Genomic DNA, 17,992 nt, shown 5'->3' with positions numbered 1-17,992 from the left:
TCATGAAGACCCTGGAGAGACTTGTTCTGGAGCAGCTCCAGCCTATGGTTAGGCCACACTTAAACCCCCTCTAGTTCATCTATCAGCCCCGACTAGGAGTTGAGGATGCCCTCCAGTGCGTTCAACACCATCTGCCCTGCTCTGCTGGGTGAGAAGTCGACAGTGATGCAGGTGGATGCTTCCCTGGTGTCATGGATTATTGATTACCTGATTGGCAGACCACAGTACGTGCGCTTGCAACACTGTCAGACAAAGTGGTCAGCAGTACTGGGGCTCCACAGGGGACTGTCCTGTCTCCCTTTCTCTTCACCATCAACACCTCGGATTTCAACTATTGCACAGAGTCTTGCCATCTTCAGAAGTTTTCTGATGACTCTGCCATAGTTGGATGCATCAGCAAGGGAGATGAGGCTGAGTACAGGGCTACGGTGAGAAACTTTATCATATGGTGCGAGCAGAATCATCTGCAGCTTAATGTGAAAAAGACTAAGGAGCTGGTGGTGGACCTGAGGAGGGCTAAGGCACCGGTGACCCCTGTTTCCATCCAAGGGGTTAGTGTGGACATGGTGGAGGATTACAAATACCTGGGGATACGAATTGACAATAAACTGGACTGGGCAAAGAACACTGAGGCTGTCGACAAGAAGGGTCAGAGCCGTCTCTAATTCCTGAGGGGACTGAGGTCCTTTAACATCAGCCGGACGATGCTGAGGATGTTCTATGGGTCTGTGGTGGCCAGTGCTATCATGTTTGCTGTTGTGTGCTGGGGCAGCAGGCTGAGGGTAGCAGACACCAACGGAATCAAGAAACTCATTCATAAGACTAAACATGAGGAAACCTGCAGGTGCTAGAAATTCAAACAACACACACACAAAATGCTGGTGGAACACAGCAGGCCAGACAGCATCTATAAGGAGAAGCACTGTCAGGACGAAGGGTCTCGGCCCGAAACGTTCACAGTGCTTCTCCTTATACAAACTCATTCGTAAGGCCAGTGATGTTGTGGGGGTGGAACTGGACTCTCTGACGGTGGTGTCTGAAAAGAGGATGCTGTCCAAGTTGCATGCCATCTTGGACAATGACTCCCATCCACTCCATAATGTACTGGTTAGGCACAGGAGTACATTCAGCCAGAGACTCATTCCACCGAGATGCAACACTGAGCATCATAGGAAGTCATTCCTACCTGTGGCCATCAAACTTTACAACTCCTCCCTCGGAGTGTCAGTCACCCTGAGCCAATAGGCTGGTCCTGGACTTATTTCCACTTGGCATGATTAACTTATTATTATTTAATTATTTGTGGTTTTATATTGCTATATTCCTACGCTATTCTTGGTTGGCTCGGCTGTAATGAAACCCAATTTCCCTCGGGATCAATAAAGTCTGTCTGTCTGTCTGTTGAATGCCTTCTACACAATTTTCTCCGGTCCCACTACAAGTTCTCTGAATTGCCTGTCACTGATGACCTGCTTGATTTGTGGAGCCATACAAATGTCTTCTTTAACCTTGGCATCAATTATTTGGTGATTCTGAAACATCTGTCTCAAATATTGAAATCCTTCACAAAAAATTATAGATTTTCTCAAACCTGTCCTGCGATGCAGCAGCCGCCCTGCCTAAGCCTGCCCAGGCATCCCTGGACAAGATTGAAAACTTTTCAGCTCACGTTGTGGGCAATATTTTAATTGACTTGAATTATAAATTGAAATAACTAATATAGGCAATTTAAAAAAAGTGATGCATGATAGGGAAATCTCATGGTGACATTTATGATCAGCAGCCCAAAATCCATAAGATACACCCAAAAAAAATTCAGGAAGCAAAATCTTTGTTGTCCAGTGTAATTTGAGGTGCTAATGGACTGGGTAGTAACATAGATCAGTCTACACAATTATTACGGGAAATTAATTATTAGTCCAAAATAATAAATGATTATTTTGTATGAGCTCAGATTTTTGGAGGGTGGAAGCTACGCCAAGTAAGCACTGGAATAGTTGAGAATGGGGCTAATAACATCATGGGTAAGTGATTCATCAGGAGACAGACAAAGTCAGATATTATAGGGAAGGAAATAGGTGATAGTGGCAGCGGAGAGGAGCTGGCTCAGATGTTCCAGTCACAGTGATGTTTATTGCTGAATTTACATATTGTTTTGTTCAGCTGAAGGTCTATAGGGAATTGATGGCAGGGAAATAGAATTCATGAAAATCAAAAGAAAATGTGGATATTGGAAATCTGAAACACAGGGCAAGTACTTAGGATGTGCGCAGCACAACTGGCAGGTGTGTTTGCAGACATTTTTAATCTCTCCCTCTCCCAGTGTAGGGTGCCCTCCTGCTTCAAAACATCCACCATTGTCCCTATAGCAAAAAAGACCGAAGTAACATGCCTGTATGATTGCGTCCTGTCGCACTCACCTCAATAATAAGCAAATGCTTTGAGAGGCTGGTCAAGGACTACATCTGCAGCTTGCTACCCCCCAAACTGGACCCCCTACAATTCACCTACCGAAACAACTGAGTGACAGATGACACAATAGCCACTGCTCTACACACTGTCCTTACACATCTGGAGAAGAAGGATGCTTCTGTGAGAATGCCGTTCTTGGACTACAGTTCAGCATTCAACACCGTACTTCCCTCAGGCTCGACAAGAAGTTCAGAGACCTCGGCCTTGACCCTGCTTTGTGCAGCTGATCTTACACTTCCTGTCAGATTACCAGGAAGAGTAAGAGTGGGCTCCCTCACCTCTAACCCTCTGAATCTCAATACAGGAGCCCCTCAGGGCTGTATACTGAGTCCTCTCCTTTACTCCCTGTATTCCCATGTCTGTACTGTCAGCCACAGATCCAATCTACTAATTAAATTTGCCGACGACACTACATTGATTGGCCTTATCTCAAACAATAACGAGATGGCCTACAGGGAAGAAGTCATCTCTGACACAGTGGTGCCAAGAAAACAACCTCTCCCTCAATGTCACAAAAACAAAGGAGCTGGTTGTGGATTACAGGAGGAATGGAGATGGGCTAACCCCTGTTGACATCGATGGATCTGGGGTTGAGAGGGTAAACAGCTTTAACTTGCTCAGCATAAACATCACTGAGGACCTCATGGTCTGTACACACCAATTGTGTGGTGAAAAAGGCACAACAGTGCCTCTTTCACCTCAGACGGTCGAGGAAATTTGGTATGGGTCCCCAAGTCCTAAGAACTTTCTAGAAGGGCACAATTGAGACCATCCTGACTGGCTTCATCACTGCCTGGTATGGGAACTGTTTCTCCCTTAATTGCAGGACTCTGCAGAGAGTGGTGCGGACAGCCCAGCGCATCTGTAGTTGTGAACTTCCCATGATTCAGGGCATTTACAAGGACAGGTGTGTAAAAAGGGCCTGTAGGATCATTGGGGACCCAAGTCACCCCAACCACAATCTATTCCAGCAGCTACCATCGGGGAAGCGGTATCGCAGCATAAAAGCCAAGACCAACAGGCTCCACAGCTTCTTCCACCAGGCCATCAGACTGAGGAACTCATACTGACTTGAGTGTACTTTACAATACATTGACTGTTCCATTTATTATAAATTTAGATGAAGACGTAATGTTAAGATTTTTGCTCCTCCTGTATGTGAAGGATGTAAGAAATAAAGTCAATTCAATTCAATTCAATTCAATACATCTCATATTAAGATATTATCCTGAGATTTTCCATACTTAGCAGAGGTTGCTACTGCGTCACATAATTTCTGCTCCTATTAATTATTAAAAGTCTACATTAAAAAGAAGGATATATTGGCTTTGGAGGCAGTGCAGAGGAGGTTCACCAGCTTGATTCCAGGGATGAAGGGGTTAACCTACGAGCAGAGATTAAGTCGCCTGGGACTGTACTCTCTGGAATTCAAAAGAATGAGCGGGGATCTTACATACAAAATTTTGAAAGGGATAGACAGATAGCAGTAGGAAAGTTGTTTCCATTGGTAGGGGAGACTAGATTCAGGGGAGCAGATTCAGGACGGAGACGAGGAGAAACTGTTTTTCCTAGAGAGTGGTGAATCTGTGGAATTCTCTGCCCAGGGAAGCAGTTGAGGCCTCCTCACTAAATATATTTAAGAAACAGATAGGTTTTACATTGTAAGGGAATTAAAGGTTATGGGGAAAAGGCAGGTAGATGGAGCTAAGTTTACGGACAGATCAGGCATGATGTTATTGAATGGCGGGGCAGGCTCGATGGGCCGGATGGCCTACTCCTGCTCCTATTTCTTATGTTCTTATATTTACTTTTTGTCTCCCGATGTTGACATATTCTGTCTGTTTACGTGCAATTGGAGGCTCTTTGGTCTGCGCGGAACGGTTTGTCAAGCCCACAGTTACCTTCCCCTCCTTGGCGTGGTTGCACGCGTTGCTCTCCGGTCGGATTTGGTGTATCCCCTGGCCGTCACTTCCGACAATGAATCTACAGAAAGACTTGGTCTGATTAAAGTCAGGCGATAGTTCTTAAAATGGAGGCGCAGCCCGAGGTGGGTGAAAGAAGCCCGTTGTTGAATGCGGATCGTGGAAGGTGAGTGACCACATGCGGCAGATAAAAGACCAAACACAGACGTCGAGAATGAGGGCTACAGGTTTTTCCTTGTTAAACGTACACACGCAATTATATACAACTTATAGCAGACCCATCAACTCCTGAAAGAGAACAGAATAAAGCGATTTGTTGGTTTGTGTTCTTAATATATCACATGTGTGAAAAGTGTACTATTAGTAAGTTATTATTTTTCTTTATGAAAACTTCCGCATTTTATACTGTGTTTTGCACTGTCGATAATAGTGATCTTGTCTAGAATTCCATTGCTCACATCCTAGTTTGTTTCATTCACTTGACTGACCCATTTAGATTTCAGATTGATACACCTGAGTGTTGAAGTTATTTCATTTCCCTGTACTGTTGCCCTTTTTATATCTCCAGTAGTCTCCCATTGCCTTTTAGAAATTCATATTCTTCCTGTTTTTGCACATGCTATCCTGATTCCCTTTGTTTCTTCATTGTTAGCAACGCATTCAGATGGCAAGTTATAAATGCTAAAATTCTGCTGTTATTCTTAGATGGGTTCGTGAAATAGAGAATGGCAGGCTTCTATTCCAGTTTTGAAAGTCTGAAATACCTGATAAGGCTAATCTGGGAATTGAAGACTCTTCTATAGATAGGGCAGGTGGGTGGGTAGTTTGTGAGATGAAGCTCACCTTTCATCAATTGCAACTTTTGTTGCATGAACTGTAATCCTGCCCTTTATTTCCCCATTCTGTTTCTGTACTTGCTCAAAGATAGACCACTTCAGAACATCGCAAAGTATTCTTTATTTTACCCATTTTGTACTAGCTACATTTTCCTTCACTAACCTAGTGAATGAAGGCAGCAGCTTTTTAATTAAGCTAGTTAAATACTTTCGTAGCTTACAGTGCACCAGCATAAAGTAAATCAGCTTGGTTAGCTTGAATTTTACACTCAGAGCCGCACATTCAGCAAGTACTATCTACTTTTCATAGAAAATAGCATTTTGAAAGCCATGCTTCTATAATTAATCTTGAATCTCTCTTTCTTAATAACAAAAAATGTTTAGAAATGTGACCTTGCAAATTGATCTGTTTCCAGTGGTGAACCGTGCCATTTTCAACATCTAATAGATAACAAGTTGTCTTCAGATCTATATGTGTCAGCTACCTGAAACTGATTATCACTTTACTGGGAGGATGTTATTGCACAGGAGTGCTGTAGAGGAAATTTACAAAGATGTTCCCTGGGAAGGAGAGTTTAAGTTACAAAGAAAGTACTTGGAATGGAGGAGGCTGAGAGGTTCCTGATAGAGTTATACAAAATTATGAGGGGATTGAGAACAGGAAACTCTTCTCCATAAAACTAGAGGCATGGAGTTATAATAAGAGAATTAGAGGGGGTCTGAGGAAGAACTTTATCACCCGGAAGGTGATTGAAACCTGAAATGCACTGTCTGAATGGGTGGTCAAGCAGGTGTATTTTCACAATGCTTAAGTATCTGGATGAACATTTGAATTGTCAAGGCATAGAAGGCAATAGAGTAAGTGCAGGTAAATGAGATTGGTATAGATGTGTACTTGAAATTTGTCTTTGGTAGGACCTGTTTCTATGCTGTATGACTACAGCCTGTGACAATTTGATCTATTGCTACACCCTGTCTGAATAATGTTAATTTTTAATTACATTCATTATTTCAGTTGATTCCAGATTTAATCTTTCTCTGAACTACAGTATTAGCAGATTTTTTTTATAGTATCAAAGTGAATCCCTTGATGTACAAGGCATCTAAGTTGTAAAACCACATAAATAAAAAACCCTGCAGATGCTGGAAATCTGAAATAAAAACAGAAAATGACATAAATACTTAGGTCAGGTAGCATCTGTGGAAGAAGATACAGAATTAATGTTTCAGGTTAAAAACCATTCAGAACTGGAGAAGAGGGGGAAATGGGTAGTTTTCTATTGTAGAGCAGATGGTAGCGGTTTGATAATAGGTTTGGAATATTTCTGAGCTAGCAGGAGCAACAAACAATCTACTGCAGTAACGCAGCAGGTCAAGCAGCATCTGTGTGGTCTGATTATTGGCTTTCAACTTGAGACATTGATATTTCCTTCCGCTTTCCACAGCTACAGCTCAGACTGAGTTCCTCCAGGTGATTGACTGTTGCTCATATTCCAGCATCTGCAGTTGCTACAGACTCCACTCACTCTCACACTCACACTCACACTCACTCTCACTCTCACTCTCACTCTCACTCTCACACACACACACACACACACACACACACACACACACACACACACACACACACACACACACACACACACACCACTCCCCCCCCCCCCCCCCCGAGTTTGTTGCTTGTTGATGGTATACTGTGTTAAACTGTATGTTTTGATGTACATGCTAAATTTGATACCGAGTCTGGAACTATACTGTGCCCAGGTGGAAGAACGAGGTGCTCTTCCCCAAGGTTACGTCAGAATTCATTATAATAGTGAAGGATAGGTCAGAGTAGGATAGAGAATTAAAACGACTGGAAACTCGTATTTATCCCTGCAGTCTGAATACAGCTGTTCCACAAATCAGTCATACAATCTGCACTGATGACGAAATAAGGTGACATTTCAAATGCATATTGGGTGATTGCTCTGTGGAAAGATGCACAAAGTTTGCAAAGGCAATGAAAGCTTAATATTTGCCAGGACTATTTTATTGTTCACATCTTTCAAACTGTTTTTTTTTAGCGATAGAGCACAGAGTAGGCCCTTCCAGCCCTTGAGCCATGCCACCACCGACAAACCCAATTAAATCTAACCTAATCATGGGATAATTTTTTTGTACAATGACCAATTAACCTATCGGGTATGTCTTTGGGCTGTGGGAGGAAACCAGAGTACCGGTGGAAAACCTACGCATTCCATGGGGAGGACATTCAGTGACTCCTTATAGACCGACGCCAGGATTGAACTCTGAACTCTGGAATGCACCAAGCTGTAACAGTATCGCACTGACCTCGACGCTGGAGGTGGGGTGCACACTCCAGCCCCCATCTCCTTTTTAATATTACTGAATTAATGTGTCTAGCATAAATATAACCTTACCAGATTATTGGAATGTCCCAAAAGGTGCTTGCTTTCTGAGGGAAATTTTGTTGTTCGTTCTTCGGAGTCGAAGACAACCACGACTTCTGTCAGGTGGAGGGTTTGTGATTGTGGGTTCGGAGGTGACTGGTGAGGCCAATCCGGGCCCTGAAAGCTCGCCCACATGTGGGACACATGAGGGCAGGTGCTGCAGTGGAAGTGGAGGTAGCTTGAGCTTTGCGTGCGGCGCGTTTCCTCTGAGCCTCTGCAGTGCGTCTGATTTCTGCTGCATACGCTTCTTTAGTGGTCCTGCTCCACCAGATTGGGCGGTCCAGAACAAGTGATTCCCAGTTACTGGGATTGATGTTGAGGTCTTTGAGGGACACTTTGAGGAAGTCTTTGAAATGTTTCTTCTGCCCTCCAACTGAGCGTTTGCCCTGGCTCAGCTCTCCATACAGCAGCTGTTTCGGTAGTCGACTGTCAGACATCCTGACGACATGACCAGCCCATCTGGCTTGGGCTTTCTGTAGGAGGGTGTAGATGCTGTGGGTGCTAGCCCACTCTGGGACCTCCGTGTCTGGGACTTTGTCCTGCCACCGTACGTGGAGAAGTCTGCGGAGGCAGCTCAAGTGGAAGTGGTTGAGCTGTTTAGTGTGTCTGCTGTAGACAGTCCAGGTCTCGCTGGCATAGAGGAGGTGGTGAGAACCACTGCTCGGTAGACCTTCAGCTTGGTGGTAAGGCTGAGTCCTCTCCGCTCCCATACATTCTCACGGAGTCTCCCAAAGGCGGCACTGGCTTTGGCAATTCTGTTGCTGATCTCTGCATCTATGTTCACTGCTCATGATAGAGTACTGCCCAGATTAGTAAAGCTGTCGACTGCCAGTAGCTTCTGCCCCTTTACTGTGATGTGTGGTTCCTGGTAAGGCTTTCCAGGTGCGGGCTTGTACGTAACTTCAGTCTTTTTGGTGCTGGTTGTAAGTCCGAAGTTGTCACAGGCTCATGAGATGCAGTCCATTTCTTGCTGCATCTTCTGCTCTGTGCTGGCGTTGAGGGCGCAATCATCAGCGAATAAGAAGTCTCTGACGACGGTCTCCTTTACCTTTGTAACAGCCTGTAGACACCGGGGGTTGAATAGCCCACTGCCAGTCCTGTATCTGACGTGTACAGCATCCTGACAATCACGGAAGGTATCATTCAGCAGAGCAGAGAAGACCATGCTAAAGAGTATAGGGGCGAGAACGCATCCTTGCTTCACACCGTTCATCACTGGGAAGGCTTCTGACTCATCACCATCATCCAAAACTTTCACCAACATGCCATCGTGGAACTGCTGAACAATCGTGATGAACCTGCTAGGGCAGCCAAACTTCTCTGTTATCTTCCACAAGCCATCTCTGCTGACCGTATCAAATGCCTTGGTCAGATCGACAAAGGCCATAAAGAGGTCGCTGTGCTGCTCTTGACATTTTTCCTGGAGTTGGCGTGCAGCAAATACCATGTCGGCAGTTCCACGCTCTGCACGGAAGCCACACTGGCTTTCTGGGGGAGACCCTGCTCAAGGTGTTGGAGAAGGCGATTATGCAGGAAGCGAGCCAAGATCTTCCCAGCTATGGACAGGAGGGAGATGCTTCGGTGATTGTCACAAGACTGGCGGTTGCCTTTCCTCTTGTAGATGTGGACTGTACTGGCATCTTTCAACTGTTGCGGGACCTTTCCTTCATTCCACATAGACTGGAAGAGCTCGGTCAGCTTCTGCATCATGAATGGGCCTCCTGCTTTGTAGACTTCAGCAGGGATTGCATCTGATCCTGGTGCTTTGCCACAAGAAAGTTGCCTGATGGCTTTTCTGACTACTACTTTTGTGGGGAGGTAGTCAAGGTTCAGTGATCTCCACCTGAGGAAGGCGAGCAGTGGCCTCATCATTGATTTCGGCAGGGCGGTTGAGGACCTGGTTGAAGTGTTCAGCCCATCTCTCCAAAATCTGCTTTTTCTCTGTCAGCAGCCGAGTCCCATCTGCACTGAGGAGGGGGGGAGGAGCCAGAGGACTGAGGTCCATAAATAGCCTTCAGAGCGTCGTAGAAACACTTGGTGTCGTGACTGTCTGCGTAGCCCTGGATCTCATCGGCCTTATTGCTGAACCAGACATCTTGCATCTTCTGCACTTTCTGTCTTGCACTGGCAAAGGCATCTATCTTTGCTTGTGATGTGGGATCGTTCTGGTGCGCTCTGAACAGTTGGTGTTTCTCTGACAACAGTGCCTGTATCTCCGCGTCGTTCTCATCGAACCAGTCTTGATGTCTATGGATTGCTGGTCCCAGGTGTTCGAGAGCGGTAGAGTAGACTGCATCTCTGAAAGCTGTCCACTGCTCTTCAATGCTGGTGTGGTCATCCTGGGGTGTGTCAAGCAGCCTGCTATCTAGGTCTTTACGAAATTCTTCTGCAACTACGCTGCTCTTCAGCTTAGAGACATTGAGCCTCTTTGCAGTCTTCTGACGTTGGGGTCTTCTCATAGGCAGGATGCGAAGTTTAAACTTGGACACTATGAGTCGATGATCCATCCAGCAGTCGGCACCACACATGGCCTTTGTCACTCTCACGTCTTGCCAGTCCCTCTTTCTGGTGATGACATAGTCAATCAGATGCCAGTGCCTAGAGCATCCAAGATGTCTTGTTACAGTAAGGGAGGCGGAATATGGTGTTGGTGATGACAAGGTCATGCGTAGCGCATGTCTTGAGGAGCAGCAGGCCATTGCTGTTACACTTGCCAATACCATGTCTTCCAAGAATCCCTTCCCAGGTCTGGTAATTTGTCCCCACACTGACGTTAAAGTCCCCAAGGACAACAAGCATCTCTGACTTTGGGACTGCTGCTATGAGGGCGTCAAAGTTCTTCATAGAACTTATCTTTGATGTCATCTGGATTGGTCATCGTTGGGGCATATGCGCTGATCAGCATTGCACTCCTCTTATTGCCAAGTGGGAGCCTAAGCATCATCAGGCGATCGTTGATGCCCTTGGAAGCTTGGCAAGTTTACGAGTGAGGTGGGATCGGATGACAAATCCAACGCCAGCCTCTCATCGTTCAGTGCTGCTGCGACCGCTCCAGAAGAAGGTGTACCCACCATCACGTTCTGTAAGCTGGCCCTTGTCTGCTAGGTGTGTTTCGCTGAGTGCTACAATGTCCATGTTATAGCAGGCTAGTTCTTTGGTGACCAGTGCTGTTCTTCTTTCTGGTCTGACATAAGGTTAAGCACCCTCACTTTCATCTTCTTTGTAGTTCGACCGCTGAGTGGGATCCCCGCCAGCTGCGGTGTGCTGGCCAGGGTAAGATGAAGCTGGCTATGTTTGAGGCACCTTTTCTAGCCCCTTCCTCCATGGAGGTGAGCAGAGCGATTCCTAAAGAGGACTGCTCAGACACCCAGGGGGCTGCCAAGCTCCACTACTGCTTCATTCCAGCGGAGAACGACCCAATGCCCTGGGCCGCCTGTGTGCAGGTTTGTGACTACAGCTTCCAGTGTATCCACACCTGCTGTTTCACCACTCGCCCATCGCCACAGGACTTGAAGTTTTTTTAGTGGAATGGGTTTGGGAAAGGAAAATATAGTTCTGTCATAAAAGCTTTACCATGAGGCCACCTGCAGGTGTAACATAGCAAAACATCTAAATATTTTCTGAATGAAGCTGAAGTTCTTCGAACTGATTGATTTGACAAGTAAACTTTTAACTGCTTTGTAAGCCGTAATCATTGCATTAGGTTTCTAATGGCTTTGAAAATTTATCTTAAAAGTGGTCTTTCACCCTTTCAGAATTTAATTGGTGTTGGCGATGTTAAAAATACACAGAAATATCAAATAATTTGCTAACCAATCTTTAAGAAATCCCAGTGGATCAGCATTTGATTCTTTCTAGTTCCTGTGCTCCTTTTAAGTTTACTGGGGTTCTCCCTTGTTCCCTTTAAGCTCATCAGAGCCCTGCTTTCAGCACCTCCTTTAAACTTATTTGAGAGTCTAAATTGGAGAAAGGTTTCAGAAAGGATCAGGCAATTGTGGTTTGGGACAGGCTGTTTTCTGGAAAAGGTGTACTTGGAAAGTGGGTGGTCTTCAAAAGTGAGATTTTAGAGTATAAAACATGCAAGTACCTGTCAGGATAGAAGTTAAAGATAATAGGTTTAGGGAAACTTGGTTTTCAAGAGATACTTAAGCCTTGATTAAGAAAAGTAAGGAGCATTATCTACCTGTATAGCCAGGTAGGAACAAATGAGGTGCAATGGAATATAAGAAATGCAAGAGAACATTTAAGGAGGATATCAGGAGGGCTAAAAGAAGGCATGAGGTTGCCTTAGTAGACAAGGTGAAGGAGAATCCAAAGGGATTCTACAGATACACTAAGAGCAAAAAAATTTAAGGGACAAAATTGGCTCCCTAGAAGATCAGAATGGTGATATGTGTGTGGAGACAAAAGAGATGAGGGATTTTTTTTTGCATCTGTATTTACAGTATTTGGGAGATGGACACTAAAGTCTACAGAGGTGACGCATAGCAACAGGGAGGTCATAGACTCTATACAGATTTGCTGGCTTGAAGTGTTCCCTCTAACTCTGTGGGAGGCAAGTGCAGAAATTGCAGTGGCCCAAGGGGAGATATTTTAAACGCCCTTAGCAACAAGTGAAGTGCTGGAGGATTGGAGAATAGCTGATGTTGCTCTGCTTTTAGGAAAGGCTCTAAAAGTAAACCAACAAATTATGAGCCAGTGAGCCTAACATCAGTATGGGAAAGTTATTGGAAGGTATTCTGAAGGACCAGATATATGAGCATTTGAGTGATTAGGGGTAGTCATCATGGCTGTGTGCGTGACAGGTCATGCTTAACCAATCTTATAAAGTTTTTTTGAGGAAGTTACCAGGAAAGTTGATGAAGGCAAGGTAGATGATGATGTCTACATGAACTTTAGCAAAGCATTTTAACAAGGTCCCACATGGGAGGTTGGTGAAGAAGTTTCAGTTGCTCGGTATTCAAATTAAGGTGGTAAATTGGATCAGACATTGGCTTTGTGGAGAAGGGAGAAGTGACAGTAGAGGGTTGCCTCTTGGACTGGAGGCTTGTGACAGATGGAGTGCTGCAGGGATCAGTGCTAGGTCCATTTTTGTTTGTCATCAATATCAATGAGCTGGATGATAACGTGGTTAACTGAATCATCAAGTTTGCAGATGACCCCAAGATTTGGAGTGCATTGGACAGTGAGGAGGATTATCAGAACTTGCAGTGTGATCTGGACCAGCTGGAAAAATGGGGTATGTGGTAATCTGCCTCAGTGACTATACTGCCTCAGTATTCACTGTGATGCATATCACTCCTGCCTGAGGAGTGATTTAGATCTGCTCCAAGTTTCTTCCTCCCCTCCCCTCGTCTTTTTAATCTGACTTCTCCTCTTCCTTTCCAGACCTGAAGAAAGGTCTTGTCCTGAAACATTGACTGTTTACTCTTTTCCTCTAGATGCAGCCTGGCCTGCTGAGTTCCTCCAGCACTTAGTGTGTGTTGCTTTGGATCTGCTCCAATTTGTCTAACATCATAAGCCCACAGCAGATGCCATTTTATTGGCCTTTCCCTCAACTCTGGAACATCTGGAAAATTAAGATGCATATATCTGGATGCCCTTCATTGTCTATAACTCAGCATTCAACACTATTGTCCCCTCAAAACTCATCACTATGCTCCAAAACCTTTGTCTCTGAACATCCCTGTGCAAATGGAACCTTGATTTCCTCACTTGCAACAACACCTCCTCCACACTCATCATCAGCACAGGTGCACCACAAGGCTCTGTGTTTAGCCCACTGCTTTACTCACTCTATGCCTATGATGGTGTGGCTAAGTACAGCACAAATACCATATTTAAGTTTGTTACTGACACCATTGTTGGTCAAATCAAAACTGATGACGAATAGGCATATAGGAAGGAGATTAAAATTTGGTTGAATGGTGCCACGCAAGAGCAGCCTCTTTGCAAAAGCAAAGAGATGATTAATGGCTACATGAGGAAGAAACTAGAGGTCCATGAACCAGTTCTCATTAAGGAATTGGAGGTGCAGAGGGTCAATAGCCTTAAATTCCTTAGTGCTACCATATAACAGGATCTGTCTGGAGACCAGCACATAAATGCCATCACAAAGAAGATACAATGGTGCCTCTGCATTCAGAAGTCTGCATAGTTTCAGGATTTCACCAAAAATTTTGCCGGAGTTCTACAGATGCACAGTAGAGAGCATCTTAACTGGTTGCACCATTGCCCAGGAATGGAATGGTCTATAGAAAGTGGTGGATACAGCCTGGTCCATCACAGGCAATGCCTTTCTCATCATTGTGCATATTTACATGGAGTTCTGCCACAAGATAGCAGCATCCATCATCAATGAACACCCACCATCTAGGCCATATTCTATTCTCACTACCACCATCAGGCAGGAGGTATAGAGGCCTTTAGTCTCACACCACCAGTTTCAGGAACCGTTATTACTCTTCAATTCCTGAACTAGTATGGATAACTTCCCTCACCACAACTCTGAACTGATACTACAACTTGCAAACTCACCTTCAAGACTCTTTACAACTTGTGTTCTTAGTATCTTTTTTTTATTTGCAGTTTGTCTTCTTTTGCACATTGGTTCTTTCTCAGTCTTTGTTTATGTATTTTTTTTGTAATTTCTATTGTATTTCTTTCTTTTCCTATAAATACCTCCAAGAAAATTAATTTCAAGGTAGTATGTGTTAACATGTTGGTATTTCAATAATAAATTTTACTTTACCTTTGATTGCACTGACCTTCACCCTGGTATAGCAAAATGTAGGAGCAATACCTTGTATTTCACCTTGGGTAGTCTACAGTCCAATGGTAGGAATATTGAGTTTTCCAATTTTAGGCACCCATGTTTCTGTTTTTCCCTTGTCCGTTTTTTTTTGCACTCCTCCTGCTCATTATCTGGTCTCCTTTCCCACTCTTCCCCAGCCCCCCCTTCGCACATCTTCATTCCCTTCTCCCTCTCCTGGCTTCATTACCCAGGCTTCCCCCCCCCACCCCCCATCTGGTTCCGACCATTGCTGTGCTCTCTCCAATGGATCCAGCTCTCTCCTAATCCAAATCCAGCTCTGGTGGAGACTTGTATTCGTGCTCATCCCCTTTCAGCAGCTGTCTCCCAACTTCACACTCCTCTGCCCCCCCCATCACCCCCACCATGCTCCATCTGACTTTTCTTTCTCTTCTCTCTGTCGGCCTCATCAGCTGTGCTTGGTGGCTTGTCCAGAGAAGGAAATCTCTCATCTCAAATCTTCGCTGTCTTGTGGCTATACCAGGGGTCGGCAACCCGCGGCTCCCCGTGGTTTGTTAGTTTTTGAAATGTAATTCGAAATTTGAAGATTATGGTGATCTTGTACAATCTAAAAATGTTGTGGAGACCTCATTTCCTGGCACATCCGAACTGGCTCACAATTAGCCACCGTTCCGGCTAAGGGAGATAGCCTACGGGGGTTTGTGAGTACGTGTCTTTTGGAGCATCCGCGCCCACGGGGACGGGTTGAGGGAGGCTTTAAATCAAGGCTGTTTAGTTCGAATAAAGTTACCTTTGACTGCAGTGTCTTTGTTTTAGCGCTGCGTGTAGTGCTACACCGCTACAACGTGTTTTTTAATGCTATTAATATACATCACCACTGCCAATGCCTGACACCCGCCAGTGCGCGCTTTCTTTTAATTCTTCAATCCAAGGTAGGCTAACTATGGAGTAACCTTCAACCCAACGTCTTTTTTTCGGAGTTCAAAATGTTTTTGTTGCATGCAGAAATGTAATTTCATTTTCTGTGCAGGAGTTCATCAATTTCATAAATGCAACACATTATAGTTTGTTTATACATAGCATAAAGGCAAAACAAAACGTTGTATGCAGTGTTATTTCATTTTAAATGTCAAACGGGTTTTGTGGCTCCCAGTGTTTTCTTTTCTGTGGGAAATGGGTCCATATTGGCTCTTTCAGTGGTAAACGTTGCCGACCCCTGGGCTATACCCACTCATGGGGGAGGACTTTGGAAGTAAACCCGGAAGGGAAAAATCTGGAGCTGGAATCCCCAAGGCAGTCCTACGCTGAGTTCAATGCTGACTGGCAACTCCTGCCAAATTGTGTCAGTTTCTGCTGTTCCTTTGGATTCATCATCTGCATGGAAAGGGGGAGTCTACTGCATGGACAACAGCTTGTTCTCCATATTGTGCTGCCCTAGCTTGCATATCAGCTGATGGCATTGCACCAACAATGTAGGCAGCTGGATGTATGGAACACAACGTCCATGTTCGATCCTGACCAATAGAGGGCCTCAGGACTGCCTCCAACTGTCGTTCACCTGCCACAGTCTTCCAACTCCATTCCTTATCTCCCATTCCTGGCATTACATACCTGTCAACTCATACTTCCCCTGAATTCACCAATCACTTTAGAATCCTTCCTCACCACTCCCCTTGTCCTTATGCTGGTGATCCTGCCTTTCCACTCTCAGTCCTGATGCAGTGTTTCAACCTGAAATGCTGACAGTTTCTTACCTCCCACTGATGCTGTTTGACCCTCTGTGTCTCTCCACACTGAAAACTAGTCTATGCTGAACTATTAATCTGTCTAGTCCCATTGACATGCATCCAGATCATTGTCCTCCATACCCCTCCCATCAATGTACAGTAACTATCCAAAATACTCGTGTTGAAATCAAACCCACATCCACCATTTCCGCTGCCAGTTTGTTCCACACTTTCACCATCCTCAGAGTGAAGAAACTCCCCCGTTGTGTCCCCCTTAAATATTTCACCTTTTACCCTTAACCCAAGACCTCTAGTTCCAGCCTTACTCAATCTCTGGAAAAAGCCTGTTTGCATTTACCCTATCTATACTCATTATTTTGTAAGGGTCATATCTCCCCTCATTCTCCTACGCTGCAGGGAATAAAGTCATAACCTGTTCAACCTTTCCCTAAAACTCAGGTATCTCATACATACTGTTAATTTTCTCTTTACTCTTTCAATCTTATTGATATGTTTCCTATAATTAAGTGGCTAGAATTGCATGCAGCACTCCAAATTAGGCCTCACCTACATCTTGTACAACTTCAACAAAATATCTCAGCTTCTGAACTCAATACTTTGATTTATGAAGGCCAATATGTCAAAAGCTCTCTTTACAACCCAATCTATCTGTGATGCTGCTTTTAAGGAATCATGGGTACTTCCAGATCTCTCTCTTCTGCGTCACTCCTTGGTGTCCTACTGCTCACCGTGTAAGTGCTACCCTGGTTAGTCCTTTTAAACTGCAACACTTCACATTTTTCTGCAGTAAATTCCATCTGCCATTTTTCAGCCTATTTTTCCAGCTGGCCCGATCCCATTGCAAGCTTTGATAGCCTTCCTTGCTGTCCTCTCCACCCCTGATCTTGGTATCATCTGCAACTTTGTTGATCCAATTTACTACAGAATCATCCAGATTGTTGATATAGATTCCAAACAGTGATGGACCCAGCACTGATCCCTGTGGCATACCACTTGTTACAGATCTCCAGTCAGAGAGGCAGCCATCTACTACCTGATGAAGGGTCTCGGCCCGAAACGTTGACAGCATTTCTCCCTATAGATGCTGCCTGGCCTGCTGCGTTCCACCAGCATTTCGTGTGTGTTGCATCTACTACCACTCTGGCTTCTCCTGCAAAACCACAGTATAATCCAATTTACTACTTCATCTTGAATGCCAGACCATTGAACCTTCTTGGCCAGCCTCCCATTTGAAAACTGGATTGTTTTCTCTGGACCATTGGAGGTTGAGGAGAGATGTGATAGAAGTTTATAAAGTTATGAGAGACCTAGATGTGGTAGGTAGTTGGTCTGTACTAGGACAGCATGGTAGTGTAATGCTTTACTGCACTAGCTGTAAAATCGGGGTTTAATTCCCGCCACTCTTTAGGAGTTTGTATGTTCTCCCCATGAATGTGTGGTTTTCCTCCAGGTGCTCTGGTTTTCTCCCACATTTCAAAGTCATGAGTTTGGGTTAGTAAGTTGTGGGCATGCTATGTTTGTGCTGTAGCACGGTGGGCTACCCCCACCATATCTCAGACTGTGTTGGATGTTGAAACAAAGAACACATTTTACCATATGTTTCAATGTACATGCGATAAATAAAGTTAATCTTTATCTGCCTTAGGGTAGAAAAGTCAAATTCTACAGGATGTCGATTTAAGGAGAGTGGGGAAAAGTTTAAAGGAGAGATGTGGGGCAGGTTTTTTGCAGAACTTTGGGTGCTCTGGAACACGCTGTCATGGATGATGATAGAAACAGATGTGATCGT

At 44.7% G+C, this 17,992-nt stretch overlaps 1 protein-coding gene across 3 annotated transcripts in view; it reads left to right on the top strand.

The window, feature by feature from the left end:
- The first annotated feature begins 4,401 nt into the window (after nt 1-4,401).
- Nucleotides 4,402-17,992, top strand: part of mfsd8 (major facilitator superfamily domain containing 8) — a 66,920-nt gene continuing 53,329 nt past the window's right edge. The window contains exons 1-2 of one of the 3 annotated variants that reach the window (XM_059965108.1): nt 4,429-4,560; nt 12,832-12,922. In XM_059965108.1, the coding sequence (XP_059821091.1) occupies nt 12,918-12,922 (5 nt within the window). In that variant the 5' untranslated portion in view covers nt 4,429-4,560; nt 12,832-12,917. Of the gene's footprint in view, nt 4,561-12,831; nt 12,923-17,992 lie in introns of all 3 variants that reach the window. The other 2 variants (XM_059965109.1, XM_059965107.1) reach the window with 2 other exon arrangements.

Source organism: Hypanus sabinus, chromosome 3 (genome assembly GCF_030144855.1).
Source record: "Hypanus sabinus isolate sHypSab1 chromosome 3, sHypSab1.hap1, whole genome shotgun sequence".
Taxonomy (NCBI): domain Eukaryota; kingdom Metazoa; phylum Chordata; class Chondrichthyes; order Myliobatiformes; family Dasyatidae; genus Hypanus; species Hypanus sabinus.
This window is presented reverse-complemented; position numbering and strand designations above follow the sequence as displayed.